The 27,348-nt window shown below is 40.5% G+C and overlaps 1 protein-coding gene across 2 annotated transcripts in view; it reads left to right on the plus strand.

The window, feature by feature from the left end:
- LOC140933031 (exostosin-2-like) overlaps nt 1-12,377 on the plus strand; it is a 46,600-nt gene extending 34,223 nt beyond the window's left edge. For both annotated transcript variants that reach the window (XM_073382542.1, XM_073382543.1), the window contains 6 exons: nt 947-989; nt 9,974-10,043; nt 10,151-10,247; nt 10,601-10,744; nt 11,362-11,490; nt 12,106-12,377. In XM_073382542.1, the coding sequence (XP_073238643.1) occupies nt 947-989; nt 9,974-10,043; nt 10,151-10,247; nt 10,601-10,744; nt 11,362-11,490; nt 12,106-12,324 (702 nt within the window). In that variant the 3' untranslated portion in view covers nt 12,325-12,377. The remainder of the gene's footprint in view (nt 1-946; nt 990-9,973; nt 10,044-10,150; nt 10,248-10,600; nt 10,745-11,361; nt 11,491-12,105) is intronic.
- Nucleotides 12,378-27,348: the final 14,971 nt, after the last annotated feature.

Consider the following 27,348-nt stretch of genomic DNA (forward strand, 5'->3'; position numbering starts at 1 on the left):
TGCTGAACAATGTGCCTCCTTGTAATTTCCAGGGTTTGATTGTCGATGTTCTTCTTTGCATTTGAAACTGTCGCTTGAAAGCTTTTTCTAAGCTTTAGGTCTGTGATACTCAAAATGTGGTCTTTAGAACTTTGGTGCCTTTCCAGGGCCAACTTCTGAAGATTGTTATAGCTTACGGTTGTGAAAGGGTTTCTTTTACCTGTTGACTTAGAGATATCGCAACCATGTAAATTCTTTCAACCAAACAGGCAGAAAACGCCTCTTTTTCTTAACGGGCTCATTGGGCTGTGATTCCAAATCCGCCATGTTTTCCAACTCACTTTCTGTCCCAGAATGCCTCACAATAAAACATTAGTTCCCAAACCTCTTCAAGGAGTGTCAAATGTGGTTCCCCGATCGGAACATCAAAAAAGTAAGCTTGAGAACCTTTCAAAGTTAGTATGGCTCTTTCTAGTTTTAAAACAGTAGTCAGACAAAAAAAAAGAAGATTAAAAGGTCTTTATATTTCATTCTCAAAAAAGATTTTTTGCAGATCTACGCAGTTCTAAACTAATTATTAGTAGACTATCGCTCTAGAACATGTGTGCCCTAGAGGACCGGTTCTCTTTGGTGTTTTGCGTCCTTTTTTTCTTTTTCGGCTAAACAGCGCGTCCTCTAAAGCGTATTTGCGCGTAAGGGAAAACCCTGAATTGATTACTTCATCTTCTTACCCATGGTGCTCCGCTGCGCACGAGAGCTCCGCTAATATCCCTCAAACGCTGGGTTGCGGGTTGTAGTCATTTACTTTTCTGTAAGTAAAGAAGAACTAATGACAAAATATCCTGTTGTCTATTGGGTAAGAAATTGTTAATATAATTACATATAAGTATAAATACTAAGTCTACCAGTTTCCCAAGCAAAAAATCCACAAGACAATGGCACTAAAGTATCTTTACCTCTTTTGCAGATTGTTGTTGTGTGGAACAACGTCAAGAAAGCCCCACCGTCTGGTAACATAACGATTATTTCCTTCTTTTATTATGGCAATGATATACCATCTTTTGATTGTCGCAGCACAAGGCACTCTAGGGGCTGTTCACATAGGGGTGGGGGACCCCAGGTAGGTAAAGTAACCCGCTTATGTGTGGTAACCTGCTTGTCCATATAATTAAGCAGTAGAAAACGTTTTCCGTGTTTGCATAGCCTGATATAAACACGAGAGGGGTTGGGGGAATTCGAGACAGTTATGCAAACCCGAGACGAAGTCGAGGGTTTGCATAACTGTCGAGAATTCTCTCAACGCCTCGAGTGTTTATATCAGGCTATGCAAACGCAGGAAAAAAAGTTTTCTATTGCTTTTCTAAAATAAATTTCCCGACAAAAAAACGCAAAACTCTTTGTATGGCACTGATTAAAAGAGAAATTCTTACCAGTCGCAAAATCTTGTCCACGAAGTCTTGCACGCGTAATCAGTTCTTGTTTTGCCAAAAGATGCTTTGCAAAATACGGATTTTTCTCGCTTAAAATGTCAGCTTATGCGAAGAAAAATTGACTCACCTTCTTTGTAACAATTTTCCATGTTTCAGCCGACGAAGGAATGGGTAAATAAAGTAAACTTGTCGAGTTTTGAACTCGAAAACTTTTTCAAATTCGTGCTTGCGTGATTAGCGCGCGAAAAGCCAAACAACTTGACGCCTCGACCATGTTTACATACTCTCATGCAAACACTCCTCTCGGCCAATCAGAGCGCGCGTACTATCTTAGTTATTTTATGATCTTTCATATTAATGTGATCCCGTTTACATGATAAGTGGGGTGACCATATGAGAGATATTACCCCACCTAAGTGGGTTACCTCACCTACCTGGGCTACCCTTTCTTCTTGTGAACTGTCCGTTAGTCGACTTGCTAATCTTAGCAGCAAGCAGTCGTATGTTATTTGTCTAGTAAATTGCACAGAAGAGCTTGCGGCGATTCTCTTTGTAGCTCAGTCACCTTCACTGCCCCACTGATTTCACTGATATGATGGTTTTCTTTTCGTTCCTTTTCTTTTTCGCGGGGTTGAGGAAGACTTTGAAATCTACTTGTGACGAGTGGAAAAATTGCTAGGTTATGCAATTTTAACACTTACTCAACAAGAAGGTAGAAGACCGTAGAATTGATTAAAATGTCGAAGTGACCATACAGTCGGCTAGTCACAATTAATTCTTTTCCAACATTTAGGTTTGCCACGGGTACATGGTACATGTCAGTTAGGGACTAGTCACTGTTGATGATATGGAGGGTAGGGTGGAGCATTTTGTTGCGACAAAATGATCTCCTTTCACAGGATCTTGACTGAAACACCACACGGGTACCCTTATGCAATCACGACCACTAGACTACCCAAGTACAGAAGCTGAAATACGCCCCGCGGTAAAAAAAATTAAAGAATGACAAAAGCACATATTTGGACGAAAATTAATAACAAACGAAATTATTAAAGCTAGCTTACCTATGATGTTTCCTGTTTGCCTTAAACGTTTTGAATACTATTCTCAGTTTAGGGACTGTACCAAATATTTGGTACAACGGTATTTATATAACTCCAATATTTAAGTTTGAGTCTGACGCAACAAATGGCCCGTCGAATTATCGCGGAATTGTCTGGGAAAGCTATTCTTTTCAATTTTAAACCAGACTGTTTGAACATTTCGTCTCTCTGAACACACTTCGTAAATCTCCAATCTGAGATCACATCCTGACCTTACGAACTCTTGTAGACAAGTACGTCGACTGTCATCGAAACAAAATGTACGATTTTGTTGTTGATCTAAAAAAGACCGTTGACTCCGTTTGGCGTGAAGGGCTCTTACATAAATTACTGCAAATCAGTTTAGGAGGATGTTTCTATAAGTTAATTCAAAACTCTATATTCAAACTCCCCATGCACCTTAAGAATTGGTAGGAGTAGGACAAGACCCTTATATTACTTGAAAGGAGTACGCCAGGATTGCATCTTAAGCCCCTTGCTTTTCAATTTATACATTAATGACTTGCAATACGCACCTCAAAATACTTATCAGATCCCATCATTCTTCCAAATGGTATCACATTAAATTCTCTTTTGTACGCGGTTGACCTCTGATTATTTTATTCCGATCTTATGTGGGTTTGCAAAAATTAATTGTCTAAAATGACACGTTGCATTCTTGAAGCAGTTCTTGGTTGTTAGATATCAATACTAAAAAGGGCCAAAATTATGATCTTTTAAGAAACGCGCAAAGAAAACCTCAGACCTAGAACAGACCATTGATATTGTACACGAATACAGATATTTAGGAACCAGAAACTCCTCAACTGGTAATTTTAGTGTCTCTCGAACACTTGAAAGAGGAAGCCCTTCACGCTCTTTTCGGCTTGCGGAAAAACACAGACATTAGTAGATTAATACCTTCTTTGGCTTGTAAAATATTACATACTATCCTATAACCATGAAATCTGGGGAGTTTACCAGAAACAAGATTTTAGAACGTGGGATAGCTCGCCAATTGAAAAATTCAATTTACACTTCCGCAAGCGATACTTGGAAGTAAGTAATAAGGCTTCTAACGCTGCATGTAGAGGTGATTTAGGTATTTTCATTAATAATTGATATGAATGAAAAACTTATACTACATTATGAATTTTTTTAAGAATGATGAGGACTCTATCGTCAAACAAGTATTACTTGAATCTGTAAATATTCATTCTAACGGCAATACTAGTTTTTATTTTAATACTAGTAGTAACCAAGGGCGAGGTAGTGCGGGCGAACATGTACGTTTACCTTAAAGTGCAATTGATGTTGAGAACGGATTTCATAATAGTGTACGTGAATCAGAGAAAGCCCTTTTAGATGCAGTGTCAACAAAAGGAATCACAGCGGAACATGAACGTCGTTGGAAACTGAATTGAACAACACAGTAAACAAGACTGTTATTAAATTCAACGATTTTATTTACAGTGGCCTAGATAAGAAGAGAAGCGAAGAGAGACGGCTATATTCGCAGGCAAAGGTACAATGAAATAAACATAAAAAACACTCAACGTGGACTGTATACAGACATGTCTCTTATTTAAACTGTCAATCAGAGAAATACGCCCGTCACTTAGCTATATATGGGAAATAAAAATTGAAATCCGATGCTAGTTCGATGAAAGTACTAGAAACAAAATGAAAGAACACAATTCAAGTGTTTTCAAAAACTGGTCAAAGTCTATGAGAAAGCATAAATGACTAGCGTCTCCAGTGTGCTAATTTAGAGTACTTCAGCATCCAACGGTGAGAGTGTCGTAATTGGTCTGCGCTTCACACTTGCCCCGGTTCTCACGTCCACCACTCTGACTTGTCCATGCTGTCCTAGATACACTGCCTCGATCCGTCCGATCTTCCATTTTCGCCTTGGTGCGTATGGCTCTATCAACAAGACAACATCTCCCACTTTGAGATTCTTGGTAGGTAGAAACTATTTGTGACGGGATCCAAGTGTAGGCAAATACTCCCACATCCAGCGATTCCATCTATTCCATAGCTTGCGAATGAACTCTTCCCCTCTTCTCCATCGTTTGCGAACAGCGGTTGCTGTTGTGTCAACTGTCTCTGGAGCTAGCTCACCAGCCATTTTGTCCAATTAAGAAATGGTTCGGGGTCAACACTAGTTCATCATTGACACTGACTGTCGTTGAGGGTCTGGAATTCAACAAACTCCCGACTCCTGTAAACACTGTTTGTAACTCCTCGTCGTTAACGTTGGTTTGGCCTAGAACTGCGTAAATTGCTCTGTTGACTGACTTTACTAAAGGATACTAAACATGTCTGTCTGCGATTTTGGTCCAGGCAAGGCTTCGCTGTTTTAAATTTTTCTCTGAAATTCAGCGGAAACATCAAAGACAATCCTTGTCTTCGTCGTAGACCTGTCAGGTCGTACAACGGGAAATTAGGGAATCAAGGTGGGTGTTGGTTCGACGAATGACTTTCTTCTCTAGATATGCTTCGATAACCTTCTGATAAACCTCAGCTTTTGCTGGGTCCTTTACCAGTTTTCGCTCGGTTGATTTTAGGCGTTTCTCGGCTAACGGCCTGTTGTTTTGAAGACTGCTACCACACAATGATCATTCTCGAACTTCGTGGACTCGCTCACTTTGCGTCAAGCAACCGATTCATCAGGGGTCATGACCGGTCTAGAAGGCATAATACCCATAGTCTCGAGATCCCAGAATCGCTTTAAGGTTGTATTCAAATCATCCTGCTTTTCCGCTATTGTTGCCACCCCTCCAAACTGCTCCTTGCGAACGGTTTGGCATAAATTGGTATGGTGCATTTCTCCGGTTCTTTCCTTCTTTATCCTGCCCACTGCAGTCCACCCTATGTAAAGGATAAAGTCGCGCACAGTTGATGTTACACGCTCTACTTCTGGGACACTCCTCGCCAAGATGATCATGACCCAAACACCTGTAACAGTCCTAGCGTCTTTGCAGTACCCCATTTCTCCTGAATACTTTTTTTCTTAAAAACATCGCAATTCCAGATGGCATGACTTTCACCACACACCTTACACGCACCTTTCTTCTTACCATCAACTTGGTTAGTTCCATAGGATCTACTCCTTCTCTCGCCTGACTTCCAAGGGGGTTTTCCTGACTTCAAACCATGATTAAGTTCTGTGGCTTGCATCTGATATTCAGCTTTTTCGGCAGTCCAATCTTTGAGTATAATTAGAGACTCAACCTTCTGATTTTATCCTTAACCCATCGAGAATATTAAGCTAGTGAGCGGCTAGTAGTTTTAGACTAAAGGTGTAAAGTGTTTCTGCTTCTTATTCCGCCTCTCTATTGTTTTTCTGCAAATTGATTACAGCCTGCTCCAGCATGTCTGCAAATTTTTGCAATTCTTTGGGCATTTTCTTCTCCGTCTCAGAGGTTTCATTTTAAGCAACTCTTCTACATGGCACTGGATTTCCCGTCTATTTCCTCCGTGTGTCCTCACTAATCTCGCTTTTGCCGCTTCATAAGCAGCCTCGGAATATCTTAAACCTTTAATCGTTTCTAAGGCTTCGTCTGACAAACAATATTGCCTCCAATCTTGACAAATGTCAACATTTTGAACTGAGCAGAATACATCCACACAACTCGTGAATGTTGCTTTCCAGTGCTGAAATTCAGTTTTCTTCCCACTAAGTGTTGGAATACGAGTTCTTTCTAGGTTTCCTACCCCACTTTTACCATGTTTGTTAAACAAGCTGGTGTTAGAATTAACTTGCATTTCTGCCAAAAAAAACTTCTACCTTTTGTTACACAGTACCACCCGGCTTTACCTAGCCTGACGAGAATACTGATGAAGAATCGAAATGACACCTTATACAAAACAAGCAACGAATCTTTAAGAAGCCTCCCCTCCCTTATTACAAAGGAAAATCTCTTAAGGACCTATTAGTTAGCTTATAGAACGATGCTCTGACGCTCATACAACTTTCAATACTAGTAAGAGCAGGAGTCGTGTGATGCCCCTCGCTTATTTTTCGGCATATTTTCCCCAGTTTCTCTGCGAAAAACACAATATATGATTTGTCCCCAGGGCCCGAAAAATGAGATAAATTGTAATATTTTGTCGTCGGAAAGGACCTTTTTCCTCTTACACATTAATTTTGAAACACATTTTCACAAATTTGCAGAAGGTAACAGGAAGAGTGAACCTCTTACATCACATCCGTTCCAGCATTGATACTGTCAATGTCCAACGAACTCATCAATCGATGATTATGTCAATATTTACGTATTGCGGCTATAATAGTCCTGGATAATCAGAGTCCCGCAAACGCATGATCCGCTCCATTGAGAAACGAAGCCTCGAAATCATTTTCCCAGTCAGAAAAGCTGCGATCTTCGATTTTTAATAATTTAATAATTTTTTGCAAAGGAAAGAGTACCGTTTTGTATTTGGCTGCCTTCTAAGAATGGGCTGCATGTTTCCCGTTTAGGAATTTTTTTCAACGATTTCACCAGAATGCTTTAAACACTAGAAACAATGGGAAAGCAGCAAAACTGCCGAAGGTGAGACTGGATTTTGCGCGCCGTAGTTTCTATTTTTTAGGCGCCTCGATATTTGATTCACTGCCATTAAGTTTAAGAAACATTAATTCTAAAGTTTTATTTAGGAAAGCCCTGGACGATTTTTGCTTGTAACTTTTATTGTAGTCAGTTTAAATGGTTTTTTGTGTGTTTGCTTTTTATACATTTTGGATATTCTTTCGTACTTCTTATTACTTGTAACATTTTAGGAAATCAATGTTCCCTTGTTCTCCATTATAACCCAACAGTTCCCTTGTTCCCTAAAAGTTATTTTAAGATATCCCTTGTTCCCTAAAACCCCTGGAAGGCCCTCGTTTATTCCATTTCCTCTGGACTTTATATCTCAACGCCAGCAACGGTGGCGCAGCCGACTAATTCATTCAGCTGTCTTGTTATCGACGCGTTCAACTTGCGTTTTCCAGCTTTCAAATTTTCCACTTACATTAAAGAGTCCCCAACTGAATCTTCTTCTTTGTTTAACATGTTTACACTGCCTTTCCACTCAAAATTCACAAAAATTTCGTCAGATAAATTCTTGTCACTTTACCAAAAAAGAACAATAAACAACAAACGCTGCCCAACGCGCCACAATCCTGATCCAAAGATGACTTGTAACTCGTTTTTCCTCCAAAATTCCAGCTTCTATTACACTTTCTGTTTCAAGATTCTGCTCGAAGGACCAAATTAATGTATTTCCCTTGGTTCCACTCGTTATTCTTAAAAAATCTATTCAACAAATGTAAAGGGAAATCACCACGACTTTATTTTTCCAACAACCCCCAAAAAATGTTTTTCACATCCGGTGACTCTTATGTTAAACTGTCAATCACAGAAATATGCGCGTCACTTAACTATACGTGGGGAATAAAAATGATCCTCAACATGTCTTTCTTTATTTGATTATACTAATATATTAAAAATTGCTGCAATTTGATTGGCTTAGAACAGTGGTATTTAAGCTTAATTTGAAATACCCACATGTGAAAATTACAAACCTTTCGCGGGCAGTAGTATAAACAAATAATTGCATGATTTGTACCTGATATTTGGCATAAATACCACTTGTGACATTTCAGAATTGTCTCAAATTTCACTCGCCTAACGGCTCGTGAAATTAAGTATGACGATTTTGAAATATCGCTCGAGGTATTTATGCCAAATATCGCTATAAATCATGCTATTACCTATACTAATATAAGCGTAAGTTTTTGAAAAATGTCTGCTAAGTTTACTTTTGGTTTTGCATAATTCGATCTCGCAGTACATCAACACACGTAAGCTTAAGCTTTTTGAAATACATAAATATTGGAGGCTGTGGTAGAATTTTCTGACAATTTGTGCGTAAATAGCTCTTGTACAAAGCCTTTGTACAGTTTTAATCTCGCACGATTCAATTAATGTCGAGTTCCGAAGAAAAACGTTGGGAGGAATTTTTTTCAAGCTTTCTATAAAGTTTGCTTATTATAGCTTACTCTTTTATCTTTGTATGACACAGACAAGACACATATTCTTGCAAATGTGCTAATTTCAGAACAAACTGTGCCACCCTCAACGTCACTCACTCGCGCGGGAACACGCGAATTTGGACGGCGCTCGTGTGGAATTTCAGAAGATGGGCGATCGTTTTGAGACTTTATTTGAGTGCTCTCTGAACTTTCCAAGTGCTTCATATCTCGATAGGCAGTGCATGCGCAGTGAAAGAATAAGGCAATGTTATATAAACATTACTAGAAATACGTTTATCTCACTAAAAAACCTCGCGAGGCTGTAATGGGCCAGCAGTATAAATAGAGGGGAAAAGGCCAAGGGGAAAAATGTGATTAAAAACAAACACAAAAACAAAACGAAAATATATACATACAACAAAGAAAAAAAACAGCTAAGTCGAGAGTCGAACCTGGAGTCATGGACCATCAGCGCGGAAGGCCGGCTCCCAGACCTTTGTTCCACGCTGCCAAGGATAACCGGTTAATCGGGGAAATTATTATATTTAAAGTATTATTTGCGTGAAATTCTGCCATTAGACGCTGTTTGAAACTAGTAGAGCTGTATTTACCATGAATTCAAATATATAGTTATTTGAGGAATGTTAGCCATAATTATTTCTTGTTGTTGTTAACTTTCCGCCCTCCTTTTCCCCGCAAGTTTTTTTGTTATTGTTGTTTCGTCCGAGCGGGATATTAGTGAACTTACGCAACAGGACGGGAGAGGAAAGAAGACGGCAAACCTTGTGTTACAAGCGTGACAATAATTGTTTGAAACAACTTTTCGCCAAACTTCACTTTCATTTAAACAGATCTTTTTGGAAAGGACCAGAAAACAGTGACAATCATGACAAAATACGCAAGTAATAGCCTTGTTACGTTTGTCACACACAAGTGTTTTGCCGTCCTCTTCTTCCTTTCGTCCTGTTGCGTAGACTCACGTTGTTGTTCGGAAAAGCTTTTGACTGTGTATCTCATGCTGTCCTACTACATAAGTTGAATTCTTATTTTGGAGTTCAAGGTTCTCTTCCATCATGGCTGACAGACTACCTAACCGATCCAACTCACTTCTCGGTACTAAATGGTCAGCACTCAACCGTGCTTAACGTTACTTGCGGGATTCCCCAAGGGTCAGTACTGGGCCCATCGTTGTTCGCCTTGTACACCAATAACCTATTCGGAGTTACTTCCATAATTTTCAGCAGTTATACCGTTCTCGGACTTGGTCAGTGCGGATTAAACTGATGAACGGGGAATAATAGATTAAACATCTTACAATGATTTGTTCTCTTGTCGTTCATCAAGGAGTATTGTGTTACCCTCTTTTGGTACAATTTAGAAAAAACCTTGAAAAGTTGAAACAGCGAGGATAAACGCAGATTTGACTACATTGTTTTCTCATCCTGTTATTCTCTTTGCAGCCGCTAAGTGGCCTCAACTGACAAAACCTGTGAAAGTGGTCAGAACTAAGGAAAACAAGTTGAGTAACAGGTAACGGCTTTCATGCCTTCCAAATGATGACAACATATAATTTAACATGCGCTCGTTTTTATTTTTGATCTTTTGTCATCTTTGTTAACATTCTTTATCTCTGTCAGGTTTTACCCTTACAATGAAGTAGAAACTGAAGCGATTCTTGCCATCGATGATGACATTCTGATGCTAACACCAGATGAACTGGAATTTGGTTTCCAGGTATGCGTACACCGTACGGTAGACCTGTCTTCAAACCACACATTAATTCGAATCAATCTATAACTTGTGGTAGGTGATCAGTTCCGCCTGGAACACACGCATTACTTTGCTGCTACTTTAGTGTGCATGGTGAGTCGCCAAGAGTGTTTTTCATAAACGTGTAAGCGGGTAACATGAAAAAGGTTCTAGTCTTTTAGTAGGAATATATAAACGTCATCCAAATTTCAACCATCTATCATACTCAAGGTTTTTCCAGTATCCGATAATATCATTGCGGAGTTTTCTCTGCTGTGTCCGGACACTTAATACTGAAAAGAGAAGTAATCGTGCATGTTTTTTTTTTTCATCTTAAGGCGTGGCGGGAGTTCCCAGATCGTCTGGTGGGATTTCCTGGTCGTGTTCACACTAATCAGAACAGCAGTTCCCAGTTTAAGTACGAATCAGAGTGGACTAACAACGTATCCATGGTACTGACGGGATGCGCTTTTCATCATAAGGTATCAAAAGTGCTATGGGATTCTTAATTCTTTATGTTGTCTTGTTTCTGAAATCTTGTTACACTTCCTTATCACAAGAGGAAACAACGAGACGTATCGGATTTTTTAGCGGGCAGATAAATACCAATTTTGTTTGAATTGAAAGGTCTTGCTTTAACAACGTAAGTGAATATATTAAGTCCAATAACAACTCAGTCAAAATAGTTTGATGAGGGTATGTTTTGTGTAGATTCTTAAACTGTTAGTCATCCATCTTCACCAGCGCGTTCGTTACGAATTTCGCCATAATTAGCCTGCTTCTATTCTACTATTACTTTGATTAGCTTCTTAACTGGATAGTGCCTCGCAGCGTTGCGGCGTCCGTACACCGCAAAGAACAATCAGTCAGTCTGGATATATAAATCAGTTCTTTAACTGGTTGAATCGCGCATAATTACGGCCTTGAAAGCCAGCTAGATTTTTTTAATACCTTTAATAACTAGGCTGTTCATTTTACCGCGAGGATAACATTCATGACTTTCTTCTACTTCACTCACAGTTCACATATATCATGATCTATCCCATTTATTCCATGCAATCACAATAATTAAAGGTTACTACCGTTGTTTTTCTGATAGTATTTCAGTCACCTGTTCACGTACATGATGCCTTCATACATCAGGGACTGGGTTGATAAACACATGAACTGCGAAGACATTGCTATGAATTTCATGGTCGCTAATTACACTGGAAAGGCACCAATTAAGGTAATGAATAGCAGAAGTGACCAGGGAGACTTTGACGAAATGTACTGAACCTCCTATTCGTGGAAATTGCTAATAGTGACTTGAAACTACCATAGCAACGACAAGATAGCGTTACTTGAAAAAGGGATTATCGTTCATTTGAATTACCTTAAATGCGTTACTGAAGCGTCCAAGGACCTGAAATCTCTTAGAAATTTTTTGAACTTTATAGAAGGAAAGAAAAATAGCTCACGGGTCTTCTCTTCAGTTACGTGTTTTATATGGCGGCTATCTTATTTTTCCCGACGATGATGGGGCCAACCACGCACTGAAATTTCAGCGTATATCGCGTTAACAAATTCAAGTCGTTAATGCCACCACATAAACCAATATACATTGCAAAGGACAGGCAGGTGACGACTATCTTAATGTCAAACGAGACCGTTATTTTTTGCTTGTAATGACTCTAAGACGCGTCTTGAACTGCACCATTAATGCCAGCCTATATCTCCTACTATTCCTTCCTTTTTTCTGGGTGATTCATATTGCAAGTAATACGTTATTCCCAGTTAGGTTAGAGAAGAGTTAAGTGTAAGTTGATTTTTTATGCATATTTTGCGTTGCTTACATCCACAGGTTACCCCTAGAAAGCGCTTTCGCTGTCCGGAGTGTGTGACCGAATCTTTGTGGGCAGATCCAAGTCATTTTGTAGAACGATCTGAATGTCTGAATGAATTTGTCCGAGCTTATGGTCATATGCCACTTAAGACTGTAGAGTTCCGAGCTGATCCGCTGTTGTTTGGCGAAAAACTGCCGGACAGGGTTAAATTGTACAAAGATATAGGAAGCATTTAAAAGAGACTGTAAATATTTTTTTCAGGTGCAATACAGTTAGTTTGGTCACTAAATTAGCCTGCTTGATTGGGGTTTGAAGTGGAAGGGAAGAGGGAAATAAACGCCTACTACACAGCGGGATATTATTTAATGGGTTAACTCGATCTAAATAAGCATTTCTTATCTTTAGGTTTCTTACATGTTATTTTAAGTAGGCAAACCGCAATGCAATACTGCAGGCGGTCGAGAGGCTATTTAACGATACCAATATTTGTCAATCAGGTCAATGCATACATTTTGAGCATTCCCAGAGAACAAATACAGCAATAATTCAAAGAAGACAAAAGTTATTAAAATAAGGTCTTCGCCTTCGCGCAGACTTCCCACAGTTGTTTTCAACCCAAATCTCCTCTTTCTGGCTTTTTAGAATTAAATACAGGTTGTCAATTGTCCTCTCAGGTGTTCGCAGACAGTGAACAGTAAAATATTCATCCCTGGGTATTGTTATTCATGGCATTATAATAAGGTAATCTGACCTGGGACAAGCCCAAGACAGACTGAATTGAATACGTGAATAGGTAATCTGGAACCCGACTTACTCGCTGGGGAGGGCGGGTGGGTCGCCAATCACCTTCGTGTAGGACAAAGTGAAGTGAATGGGACAATGCATGCCAGTGTTTCCTATTATATATACTCATTTGCAGATCATTATCATTAGATCTACCTTTTGTTAGTTTTTCATATTTCGTTAAAGAGCTTGTGCCTACTTTTGAATGGGAAAGCTTTTATACTATTATCAAAAATTATTATTCTACCTCATTTTTTTTGTCACTGTAATGTAGAACGGTGGACTCAATTTAAGGCGATATTATTCTTGGCTCTCAGATTTTAAGGTATTTAATTAAAAGTCTCGCTTGCTTTGGCAGCGAGACTCTAAAAATGGAAGCGTTTCTTTTTTCTTTTTCGTGTTTGCGCGCCAATGGGGGGTTGTGGTCCCAGGCGTTCCTGGCGGAGACCGTGGAAACTTGCAATAGGTATCAATGCGTGACGAAAGCGATTCAGGAAAGATTAATGGGAAAGATGTAGAGCTTTTCCGGAACGTGTCGGTCCACGAATTTTATCGCTTGAAAGCGTTGATTACTTTGGAACAAGTGAATACTTCAGTGAAAACTTCGATGGTGAGGCTATAAACGTTTTGAAAATATAGCTCTTTCTAGTTTCCCAAGTTTACTCCTCGTGACATTAATATGGCGACCGAGAAGGCCGTCACAGTGAAAACATGCCCTTTGAATGGTAACATGCCCTTTGAATGGTGAGAGTATCCGAAGATGTGTTAAGGGGAATAATTTGCTCGCTCGTAGTGAACAACTGATCAAATTTGTGGCGATACTGAAACCAGATGTTTGCATTATTTCCGGTCGACATATTTGTGCTCCTCGGAGGAGCACAAATATGGGCCACCATATGGCGCCCTATAAATTTCTGTTACACATTTTGAAGAACAACTCAGCAGCGGAAAACTGCACAGACGTGAGACTTGGCCAGGTTGTTAACTTAACGATATTCTATAATATCTGAAATTCTTGGCCTCAGACATTCCACGGTTTTGATTTTAGTTTTCGACGGCGTGACAGTGAAAACCACCAATTAGCCAATTATGTCGATTGCATGCTTGCTTACCATTTTTATGACCCTTAAAACTTCGTTGCAAAATATTTTCAAAACGCTGTCATAGAAATTGTTAAAAATTTGCCATAATCGAGGTAGGTACAAGCTCCCGTAAGCGAGTACCAAAAAAACACCTGGTACCGTATTGGCGTCATTACGTTGCCATGGTAACTGCGATACCAATAAAACATGGATCATAACAAATTTATATTATAATACAGCTATGGTATCTTTTTTCCGATATCTTGGTTTACGTCGACGAAGTAAATGCTCAAACTTGGGAGCTATACTCCTTAAAAATCAAGTCGAGCCACTTAAAGTGGTTTGGTAATTTGATAATTTAAGGCTGGTTCTCACCAGCGACGGGGTCGAGGTCGGAGTCGTAATCAGAAGTGCAGAACTTAACGATCTAGTAAAAACAGCGTTCTAATTCTGATTCAGATTCTTAAAGGGCATGTAAAAAAACCCAAAAATACAAGTTTATCCCCTAATATTTAAAAAAGTATTCTAAAAACGATTTTGCTATTATTTTCTGCCAATTCGATGCCCCTAAGGCGAAAACACGGCTTTTTCTACTACAGATTAACTTCCGGTTGACAATATGAAATTACTTGTGACGTAACGAGTGGAACCAGTCTATTGCGCAACTTGATTATCACTATTGCGGCTCGATCGAGCGATAAGTGAGAGTTCGGATAGTTCAGAGCAGAATTCATCCGACGAAAGTGATTTTTACGACGTAAATTTATATGACAGCGATGTAGTTGAAACTTCAGAACCTTCTGAAGACACAGGTCCGCGTGCCTATCGTTATGAGCCTCGCAGAGTTCAACGAGATGATGGACAACAACAACAACAAAGCCGTGAGGACGAAACCGAAAGTCAGACGGATCGTCTTGGCAACACAGACTGGTAATTTTTTTTTCTGTGACTTAAATTGTATTTCTTATACCTTTTGCCTTTATTTTGCAGTAATATTATCATGAGACTAGGATGAAATCGAGCCATTATGAAAGAGGTCCTTACTTTTTTTATTGTAATTTAGGTGTGGAATGTGTCAGACGATGCCTTCAGTACCCGAAAACGTATGTTGTCATGAAATAGGGCAAATATGGCAAAAAAATTGAAGAGCAAACGGAGGTCCAAATGTCCTGTATAACAGAACATCCGGGATTTCAGTCTACTTGCTTGGATGTGAGGGTCCTTGAAACGGCGTATTATGCATAAAGGCAACAACATGGCACAGACAGTCATAGAGGGCACGAGTATGTTTACTAGTTCTGAAATTTTCACTATATACATAAAAAAATTATGAACAGTTTAAATATGACTGCATATTCGTAGTTATATATTTATTTCAACATTTTTCCTCTCGTTCGTGTCTAGAAAATTTCGCTACATCGCTTATCGCCAACTTTTGCGATGGTGTTGGGGTTATCTTGGCAGAAAAGTAAGAGTGGCGCTCCCTTCCTGTGCAGTAAACAAAATACGCCAAAGATTTCCTGCGGATTTTGGCACCTCCTACATTGGTTTACAGCCACCAAACCTGCAATAATTAACCTATATTTTAACGAATAAGAAGTGAAAACCATCAGCGAAAAATAAGAAAAAAAAGCAATCAAACAAAGTGCGATATCTCTTCAAAAACATAACCAGTGTACGGCGGTAAGTTACTTTGACGGACTCCCCTCATATTCTTCAAGGTCGGCCTCGGCTTCCTCAAGAGACAAATCAGTCGGTTGAACATAATCGAAATCTTTGTCATCGTCCACGCTGCGTCCTCCTAGACTTTTAACAGGGCTGCATTCTGGTGTACTAGTGCTTAAAGGAGCTGTAACTATAAGGTCGCACTGCACTTGAAAATCTTCTCTCAAGGGTTCTAATTGTGTGCATGCTGGATAGAAATTCTACATTAGATAATCGGTTAGGGGGCAAGAAAAAGCGAGGTAAGATTATGTCTAAGCGTAACCTACCTTAACCTATAGACGTTTCGTGCAGAATATCACATTGAACTGCTACCTCTTTAAACCTGGGCGATGTCACATCTTCAGAGCAAGCACTTGTTTCAGTGTCGACGGGCATAGACTCAGAAGCTGACGTGACGGCGTTCGCAGCGACGGAGGCACGTTTGTTACCGGCCAGTATCTGTGAAAAAAGGTTGAATATACTTGAGGAAGGGGGAACGGTTAATACTGACCTAACGAAAAAAATCCTTCTTAATTATTACATTGGCGTACTTACCCTAGAAACTGATAACTTGTGTACAGCTCTACTTGTTCGTGACCTTTTGCCAGGAGTCTGACTCGCAGTCGCCGGTATTTCTTTTTCTTCGCTCTCCATAGTCCGCTAATTTACGCGCTTTGGGCAATACTTCGGGTCTCTGGGACTGAATTGCGGGCACCGAATCGCGTTTCAAATTGCTTCTTTTATCTTTGAGTCCCATTTTTACCATCCCAGAATCCTCGAAACATTCGTGTGCAAAATGAGCGCCACAGATTATGGAGTGTTCCGTAGGTTGTAAGAAGTCTGCACATTTAATCCACTGGCGCCGAATTCTTTCTTCTTTTGGAGAAAAATGAGTAAAATGCCCTGTTTTGTTCGAGTTATTACAAGATCCAACGACACCCCGCTTTACCATTGTCAAACCAAAAAAATATTCTTGTAGGAAACTAGACAACACACGTGTTCGTAAAGGTCCCAAAGATGTTTTTGACTTCCGATGGGCAGAGGTTCCACTCGTGACGTCACAACAAAGATGGCGGAATCAAAATGGCGGACGAAGTGAACTTTCAGAGGTGATTTCTCGGGTCAAAATGCGCTTGTGTCGAAAAAAAGATAGAAGATTTATGAAGTACTTTCGGTATACATCCTACTCATATCAAACAAAATTGTAGCATTTTTGGGTTTACATGCCCTTTAATCAAGTGAAAATTATAGTTGTCGGAGTCACAAGCAGAAGCGAAAGAACTAAGCCAATCACAAAGCGTGGGAATGAGCATTGTGGTTAACAATCTGGTTTTTATCATATCGAAAACGACGGGGTCGTAAACGGAGTGGGGAGAAAATAGAAACTTTCTGATTCTTTTAAGTCCGTCGCTGTTATGACTGTGATTACAACTCCGATTTTTTATTTCCACAAGGTCATAAGCGCTCTTACGACTCCAACTCCGTCGCTAGTGAAAACCAGCCTTTTTAGGGCTCAAAACTACGGATACGGAACCAGCGATTTTCAGGATTTTCAAGACTGTTTTTAACTGAGTTGGGTAAAAAGAAGGTTTTGCATTACGAATAGGATGGACCACTCTATTACGCGCACAACGACAGTCCTTCCAATTTAAAGGACTGTTTTCTAAAATCGCTTTTTTATGAAAATTGTTTCGCGCGGCAATCGCTGCTTGAATTTCAATATTGACCAAGGTTGACAAGCCGCGAATCCAGAACGCGCCTTAATAAAGAATACCAATGACCTAATGCATCAGTTTGTGTCTCTTAGGGCCTGCTTACATGGACGTGAGGGACCCCAGGTAGGTGAGGTAACCCGCTTAGGTGGGGTAACGCGCCCGTCCATATAATCTTTTTTTTTAAATTTAATCACGTTTGCATGATAGGTGGGGTGACCCGCCAAGGTGCCCGCCCGGTCTGCCAGACCGGGTTACCATTTCAGCCGGGGTCAAATTTTGCCATGTAAACGTTTCAAGGTGAGGTACATCAAACTCGCGCAATTGGGTAATTGTTTCATTCCTCACATATTTGGAAGTTTTACTAATAATTTAGTTACAATTTTTAATTTTTGTATTTTCAATACTTTATCACCAAGATATTGTTATTATTGCAAAAAGAGTCTCAGGAAAAAAGTCCGCTTTTAAGTCAAAAATACACCCAGAATCTTATTTACAAAGTTCGGCTATTCCATGTACTGGAACTAGTTAGGGTAACTAACAATCTCGGATAAAACGAAAAGCCAACTCAAGCTTTCGCGGCGACCAAAGTTTTTCTAAGATATTCGAACAGATAAACAGCTTTTAAGGCAGCAGTAGTAGTAGTACCGGCGTCAGTTTCGAACCACTTTATTCTGATGGCTACTAAGCCCACCCTTACAAGATTCAGGTGGGTTTAGTAGCCATCAGAGAAAGTGGTGTCGAAACTGACGCCGGTTCTACTACTTCTGGGTTACCAGGGAGCGTCGCAGAGCGGCCACCAGTCGTTAAAAGCCCGTGAGGGGGCCCCACCGCAAGAGAATTGCAGCCCTGGCAGAAATTGCGCTGCCCATAACGGCAACGCCCGGTAACCCTTTCTTGCCCGATTCATCGCCAACAGGGAGAGAAAACGCCCTGTTAGAGATTCGCACAGAATCTTCATACGGCGATGGCAACCCATTCGCTCTCCGCCCTGTTAGATACTAACACTTAACAAATATATATATTTACAGCGATGGCAACTCAATCGTTCCCACCAGAATAAGATCAAATGTTCGACGTTGGAATTCCAGAAGGATTACCCCCGCCCATAGCACATAGCCCCCGAACCCGAGTGCCTGGTGTCGGACGAGTGTGTGTTTACTTTGTGGGGACATTTCCGCCCAGAATTTGCGAAAGAGGAGCAGAAACCCGAACCAATGATGACTGGAGTTTACCGCGGACATGCCTTTTTGATAAAAGATCTTGAAAAGGTTACCAAACTGTTTGAATGTGATTCACCAAATCATGCGATCTTTCCCGTCAAGCTGAAAGGTGTACAGATGGACCGGCGAAAATAATTTGCCCCTGGAACAAGGTCTGGGCGCCCAAGTACTTCTACGAAAGAGCCTTCCACCCTAGGGTCAAGTATGGAAGAGCAGCCTGCTATTTGTTTGAGGCCGAGTCCAAGCGTTCAGGAATCCATATCCATTATCAACTGTGTGGACACGGAGGTAAGAGGCTTATTGCCGGACACCCGGTGGATGGGTATCACCACGAAAAGTCGAACAGTCTTTCAGTTCCATAGTGTCATTTTCAAGGCTGTCCAACATGCTATCCAGATAGAGAGTAAGTATTGTACCAGGAGAAAGGAAAAAACGTGACCAGGGAGGATGTGTACCAAAGAACGTTGCGAAGAAATGAAGTGATTCCATTGCAGGTTCCTTTAAAGTTCTTTCTCAAAATCGATGTGCTTGGCTGTGATAAGAGTGACGTTGGCAACCGTAGGCAGGCGGCCGCAGCGCAGTGTAATTTCTCCATCCACAGACGACAACGTCGAGTTAATAACGAAATCTTCTTGCAGGTCCTTTTTGCAAAACTTCCACGTCATCCACTTTGACGATCATACCTATCACCTTGCTGGCAAGCATAAAAAAGCTCTGTGTCAGCGTTTCGGTGGTGTTGCTGCCCACTTAGGCTTTATATCATTTGTAAATTTTCTCCACCTCTTTGTCCGAGAGGCGTTTCAGCTGTTCATGAGAAAGTTGGGCGCGAAGCGCCTCTTTGGAGTTGCCTGTAGAAACATGCACAGCCAGCTTTTCGCGTTATTCTGGAATGTTGTTGGCAGGGAGCAAAACTGGAAAATCGGAGGGTTTCGAACTGTCTGGAGTGGCCTCCAGCATTTGCATCACTTCGTTGAGCGCCTCCTGTTCAGACATTCTGCTTATATTAATTAAAAAGTTTGATTCCAAATGGATGGCGCAGGTCTTTGCCATCAGTTCCTTGTACTCTTCGACCTCCTCCTTCGGGCAGTCAATGGCAAACATGCGCGAATCGCTGTCGTTAAACCCGTCGTAGGTTCTGTTGTACACAAAGGTTGGGCGTATCAACACCATGTGGTCGAGCTTGCCTCGAAAAGGGCCTCGCAGCTGGTTAACGAGGTATTGGGTTTTGCCGGAGGATGTCGGGCCCACGATCAGTGTTTTAAACGGAATGTTTTTTGGGTCCAACGTTGCAAAGACTAGAGCTGTTTGTCCATGATGTTCATCTGAGCATCGCTGACTGTGAAAGCGTAGCAATTCACATTTCTCGAGCCAGATTTCTTTCTGTAAATCTCAAGGAACACACCGTCTTTGGTGTTCACAAGACGGACGTCGTTTCCGTGCACTGTGATGTCTAACATGGACCGAATGTCGATGAACAACCCAAACTTGTTTGGGTAGAACTTTGTGAGGTACATTTTGCTTGCGACATCTTTGGGCTGAAAGTACCGGGTGATCTCCTGCCACATATGCTGCACCTCGATGCCGCTGATGTATTTTTTTGTGGGGTGAGCCGTTCACCGTGACGCTCACTTTGATGATGCGAAGGTTAATGTATTTTTCCGAATCACGGGCGCCGGCGATGTAGGGTTCGATAAAGAGCAGAAGAATATACTTGAGCGAAAACGTGTCCACCAGCGCCCTCGAAAAGTTCTGGACGAGAATTTTGTCTGAAATGTTGAAACGCAGCGTCAGAGATGACGATGTCTTCGTTTTGGTTTAGCTTGGGCACGTGTTCGTAAAGCGTCTTGCCCGGTTTTGCCCCACTGGGGGTGAAAGTGATGTGTTCTACCGTGCACTCGGCCTTCATTGCACCGAGGGTTTTTCGCTGCGCGTTGGTAGAAGAGTCGTTTGTATCTAACCTTTTTCTTTATATATAATTTAAAACATGGACGAAGGAGATCCTCTTATGCCAAACGAGGAACGTCCGAATGATGATGATGATAATGGCAACACCACTCAACCATCTCAGCCGAGTTCTTCCTCAACGCCTGGACCTTCGGGAGAAGAATACCCCATGCGCGCTACAACTATGAATAGGCCGCCAGTAAGGCGACAGAAGCGCAGAAACCAGAAAAACCAAAAGCATGTGCGCTATATAGCCCGATAGTCCGTTTTAGCTTTGGATAATGCGAAACGTTTTCCCTCTGCAGAAACTGCTGTTTGAGAAACGAAAACAACCAGGAGCCCGTAACCCGGAGGGAGCTGTTCCCATACTTGGCCTATGTCACGGCGTTTTTACGGACCAGTTTACTTTTAGACACATTTTAGGGCACTTTTTTTTTTTTAAATAATCGCCCGTGGAACGTGCCTGGACCGCACAGCGAGGCGGAAACACGAACTGGCTTTATATGTGTATATTTGGTTGGTAGTCGTAGTGACGTCATCGATTATGGCGTCGAGTTGCATTAAGGTTTCCAAGCAATACAACTTCCACTTGGTGCAAAGGCCAACATGTTCATTCTCTGTGAAAGGGTTTGTCTAAACTCTGGAATCCGAAATAAGTAATAGTATAAATCGCCCTCATTTTTAAGGCGCTCTCCTCAAATGCGAACAAAATGTTTATCTAAGGGGGGAGTCTAGTTAAAAGCAATGTTTTTCGTTTATTTCAATATTCAATCGAAAAATGACTCAATTGGTTTGGAGTCCTTGGTTCAATAATTTTTGGAGAATTCTTGGATGATTTTTCGAATGTGTTTAACGTAGAAAAATTATGGGGGGGTATTAAAAAATTTGGAGAAATTGAAAAATATTGGACTTGGGGGTTGTTAAATTAAAATTATGAAGTGAATAATTAGTATGTGTAGTCAAATGATGACGAGTGAAATAGGGAATAATTTCACGCGCGTTTTTTCAAAATCCCTATAATCTCCCGAGCCTTTAGGCGAGGGAAATTATTAGGATTTGGACAAAATGCAAGTTCCCTAATTTGACGATTATACCATTTGATTTCCTATTAATATCATGGGTGACGAATTACGTTAGCAATCTTGGATTTTTGACACGTTTATCCTGGATCGTATCGATCGAGAACTCTACTCTCTCTAGCGTTTAGAGCTTAAATTTGGCTTAAGTTCACAAATTTTCGACAAAATACCTGTTAGTATACTTCTTGACGTGCTCTTTCATGTGTTCAGGTTTTCTTCTTTATTCATGACATTTTAAAACTTCGTCGCCATCTTGACACTGGGACGTACGAAAGGTTGCCATGGCAATTTTGTAATTTTACACGTGAAATTACAAATTATCGCTGAAATTTCGCGCCAAAATTAAGGAGTAATTGGTCACCTATGATATTAGTAGACAAATACCAGATAGTCCACCACCACAACAAGGTGCGTCTGATCCCATTAGCGGAGTAACTTATGTGTATACCCAAGGCTAATAAAGCCACATTCTCAGCGTGGATTTATTTGCAGCCGTTGCATTTTCCCGCTGGATTTTTCCCGTTGTCTTTTCCCGCTTATTACTGTTTTCATCTTTAAAATAATAGTAAATTCCAACAGGCAAATACGAGGTCCATGTACGGATGCTGAAAACGAATTAAATTAGGCTTATTAGCCCATTAAATTCCTATTTGGCTTTTTCCTTTTATCATTATTCTATGACAACGTTTTTGCAATTAGGTGTATCTTGCTTGAAACTCGTGCCGTGAAGCTCGGGACACCTTCGGGAGTATCAAAATTTGACTTTACCGACAATTTTGTGTCCGCCAAGAATTCAGCGCAGAATCAAAACTTCATGAGCCGGCACTGCGGTGGGGCAAACTTGGTAGACTGTAGTGTATCATGTATAAAGCCGAATTCCAAAAGAGCGTTGTTATAAAAAAGGTATAAGGTGTTAATTTCAGGGATGACAGATTTGGCTCATTAAAACGATAATATGTGGCTGACAAACTTTAAATTGTAAAATCTGCTCTACACATGACACACTAGAAGTTTTGACTAATCGTTTATTAATCAAATCACAGTGTGCTGACGTCTATTCTGCCCGAAAACGTGGACACAAAATCACAACTTCCTAATTTGGTACAATTGTGGCTTAGAGGATTTCTGTCAAGCGCGACCTACCAAATAAAAAAACAACCCTCCTAAACAGGACCTAAATTTCCATCATTCCACAAGGTCTCTGTAAAATGTTATCTAAATTCTCTCTAAAACAGCCGACATGTAAAAGGTTTTTATAAAAAGATCTAGCACAAGAAAAATTTTGCCTTAGGATTCACAAATACATGTATGTGTCCCCCCGACCTCAACCCTATTCAGACCGGGGAGGGATGTTAAGCCCGCCCCCCCCCCCCCCCCCACTCCCTAAAAAGTTGAATAACTTAAAACCGTTCAAGCTATGACCACCAAACTCAGCTGCTAAGATTTATCTGAGATCATGTTCAAATCGTCGTGACATGGCAAACGAGTTTTGACTCCATTTTTTCTTTCAAACTTTGCATTTTTTCCAAAAATAGGTTTTATTTCTATTTTTACTGATTGATTTGTTCGTACATTACACTTAATCTGGCATTATTTTATCAAAGTTATTATACATGCTGTTAATTAAATCGAGTCTTTTCGGTGCCTAGTTTGAATAAAAGCATGAGTTTAATATGACCACCTTAGAATTTAGGCGGAAATTCCTGGTTCTCAGTGTTAGACGAAGGTAAAGCTTGTCATCAAGGGTTTGTTGGTGAAAAGAGTAGGCACTTGACTGCATTCATTATGCCATGGGGCCTGTATGAGTGGACTCGGATCCCACTGGGATTAACTAATTTACCAGCCAATTCCTAGCGGTTTATGGAAGGTTGTTTGGAGGGCATTACAGATGAGATCCGCATCCCCTATCTGGATGATGTCATTGTGTACAGCAAAACGTTTGAGAAACAGGTGGAGAACTTACGGACAGTATTAAGGTGTTTCGATACAGTTTTTCAGAGGCCATACCGATATTTTTCAATCGCCTTAAAAGTAGTTTTTACCTTGTCCGATCGCTATAAAATTTTCACCAGTTATTGGCTATGGATTGAAATTTGTGAAAATGTAGTTTTAAAAAAATCGATATTACTATGACAACAGTAAACAAAAAACTTTGAAATTGATTAAAAGCCGAATTTTGTGTGATCTAGACCTGCTACTGAAAATCCAACACTAGGACTTTAAAGTTTGGTGTTTAGCAAACAATCTCCGTAAGAAGTAAAAAATTCTGTATGTTTGAATTCGAATAAAACGAAAATATATTTCAAGCCTTAAATTTTCAATAGCCGTGATAGGTTATGTAATAAAAACGTTATAAATGACTCAAATTATTCTTAAGTAGCGTCAGAATGATGCTTACTATCATATTTTGATGCTAGGAAATTTTGGTGTACTTTCGTTCACGCGATATTGAAATCTAACCTGTTTGTTTCACCATCTGTATAAGTGCAACTTCATTCAGAATTTGGACTTTTAGCGCTTTCTTGTATATCTCCGAAACGACTCGAACGAATTTTTTCAAAATCTCTTCACATAATCTTCATAATGTATATAAAAATGTTCGAAACTTTCATTAAGATTGATTCACTGCAACACCTTCAAATTTCAAGACAAACCTATCCGACGAACCGGTCAAAAATCTGCGCTACAACATTCACTGTTTTGACGTTATGGTAATTTTTCCAAATTAATGCGGACAATACATATATCCATGACTAGTACATTTCAGTGTGAGTATTGCCAGTGTTTTACATTCAAAAGATGCGATAAATTCAAACTAAAATGTACTAGTCATGGAGGTATGTATAGTGCGCATTATTCTGGAAAAATTAGCATAATGTCAAAACAGTGAATGTTGTAACGCAGATTTTTGACCGGTTGGTAGGACAGGTTTGTCTTGAAATTTCAAGGTGTTGCAGTGAATCAATCTTAATGAAAGTTTCGGACATCTTTATATACATTATGAAGATTATGTGAAGAGATTTGAAAAAAATTCGTTTGAGTAGTTTCGGAGATATAAAAGAAAGCGCTAAAAGTCCAAATTCTGAATGAAGTTGCACTTATACAGATGGTGAGAAAATGGGTTCGTTTTCAAGATCGCATGAACGAAAGTACACCAAAATTTCCTAGTATCAAAACATGATATTAAGCATCATTCTTACGCTACGTAAGAATAATTTGAGTCATTTATAACGTTTTTATTACATAACCTATCACAGCTATTGAAAATTTAAGGTTTGAAATATATTTTCGTTTTATTCGAATTCAAACATACAGAATTTTTTACTTCTTACGGAGATTGTTTGCTAAACACCAAACTTTAAGTTCCTAGTGTTGGACTTTCGGCAGCAGGTCTAGATCACACAAAATTCGGCTTTTATCAATTTCAAAGTTTTTTGTTTACTGTTGTCATAGTAATATCGATTTTACTTAAAACTACATTTTCACAAATTTCAATCCATAGCCAATAACTGGTGAAAATTTTATAGCGATCGGGCAAGGTAAAAACTACTTTTAAGGCGATTGAAAAATATCGGTATGGCCTCTGAAAAACTGTATCGAAACACCTTAAGACAGTTGCGGAAACATGGAGTCAAGCTAAAACCAAGCAAGTGTAGTCTTTTCCCACGTGAAGTATGTTTCTTGGGAAGAATTGTCAACCACTGAGGGCACACCATTGATCGCAGGAACACTGTAGCTGTCACCAAACTAAGAGACTCTAACCCAAAAACTGTTGGAAACGTTCGCATGTTGAAAGGACTGTTGAGCATCAAACAGTTCTCAAGGATTGCCAAGCCTCTCTTTGAACTTGTAGGGAGCTGGGAAGAAATGGCCATTTATTGTCAGAAAGTATGACGGGAAAGTCAAAATTATCAAAGACGAGGAGGCAAGTATCATCCTGTGACGCTGTCAACTGGACAAGTGAACACCAGGCAGCAGTAGACCAGCTTATCAATACAATTACCAATCCTCCGGTAATGGCTTACCCTGACTACACGCATCCATTTGTCCTCCACACTGATGCGTCGGCACAAGGTTTAGGAGCAGCGCTGTACCAAAAGCAAGAGGGCTAGTTGAGAGTAGTTGCTTATGGTTCACGCAAACTTACAGCAGCTGAACAAAATTACCATCTTCACTCGAGTAAACTCGAATTTCTGGCACTTAAATGGGCGATAACAGACCAATTCAGAGACTATCTGTTCTATACACCCCATTTTACAGTGTATACGGATAATAATCCGTTGACGTATGTATTAACTACAGTGAAACGGAACGCAACAGGTCATCAATGGGTAGCAGAGCTGGCTGACTTCAATTTCACTGTGAGATACCGACACGGTACAACCAACCAGGATGCTGATGGACTGTCTAGGATACATATGGATGAGTATATGGACATCTGCACTGAGGAGGTAGAACTGGATTGGATCAAAGCTACGGTGGAAGCGTTGGATGCTCAGCAAAAAGGAGATGCAATTTGGTTATTGTCACTTTCTAGTCAGCTAAGTGATATAGGACACATTATGAACTTGGAGGGTGAATCAAAGGTGCAACCTCTTACTCCTAATGAACTGTACGAGGCTCAAAGGAGAGACAAGGGAATCAGTGAGGTCATTCAGTATAAGGAGAGAGGCAAGCCACTAACACTGCAAGAAAGGCGCAGCGCATCACCTGAAGGACAGCCTCTCTTGCGTGAATGGAAGAAGCTCATTGTAGGCGAAGACGGAATTCTCCGACGTAAAAGGGGCCCAGATCTGCAGCTGGTCTTACCGCGGACGTTTCACCGAATGGTCTCCAGAGAATTGCTGGAAGAAATGGGACATTTAAGAACTGAAAGGGTCCTTCATCTAGCCAGAGAACGATTTTACTGGCCAGGGATGAAAAGAGACATCGAACATTTTGTGACTCACGTTTGCAGATGCATTAAGCAAAAGAGACCACATATACTGCCGAAAGCGCCAATGGAGATTATACAGGGTAGCGCACCCTCTGAACTGGTGTCATTAGACTTTGCACACCTGGAGCAGAGCAAAGGGGGTTATGAATATATCCTTGTAATTGTCGACTATTTCACAAGATTCACCCAGGCCTATGCAACCTCCAGCAAGTCCGAGAGACAGCAGCTAACAAGTTGTGCAATGACTTTATACTGAGGTTTGGGTTCCGTCCCTGAATTTTGCACGACCAAGGGGGTGAATTTGAGAATCAGCTTTCCATCATTTAGAAGAATGCTGTGGTATGGTGCGATCCAGAATAACACCCTACCATCCCTTAGGGAATGAGAAAACAAAGCGGCTGAACCAGACACTCCTAGCCATGTTGCGCACCTTGCCAGAACACCAGAAATGTCTGTGGAAAGACAGCCTGAATAAGGTTATACATGCCTATAAGTGTACCGGTCATGAGGCCACCGGATTCTCCCCTTATTACCTGTTTTTCCGTCGGTCCAAAAGGCTTCCGATTGATCTTATGTTTGGAATCAAGCCCGCTTCTTGCACACACTATCCAGCTTATGTCAGAGAATGAAAAACAGCCATGAAAGAGGCCTACGAATTAGTAGCACATAGGTCTAGATTATCTGGGATGAAAGGAAAGAGACAATATGACCGCAAGGATCACAGGTCTGTTCTACAGCCGAGCGACAGAGCACTAGTGAGAAATTTACGTGAAAGAGGTGGAACCTGGAAAGCTACG

Source organism: Porites lutea, chromosome 4 (genome assembly GCF_958299795.1).
Source record: "Porites lutea chromosome 4, jaPorLute2.1, whole genome shotgun sequence".
Taxonomy (NCBI): domain Eukaryota; kingdom Metazoa; phylum Cnidaria; class Anthozoa; order Scleractinia; family Poritidae; genus Porites; species Porites lutea.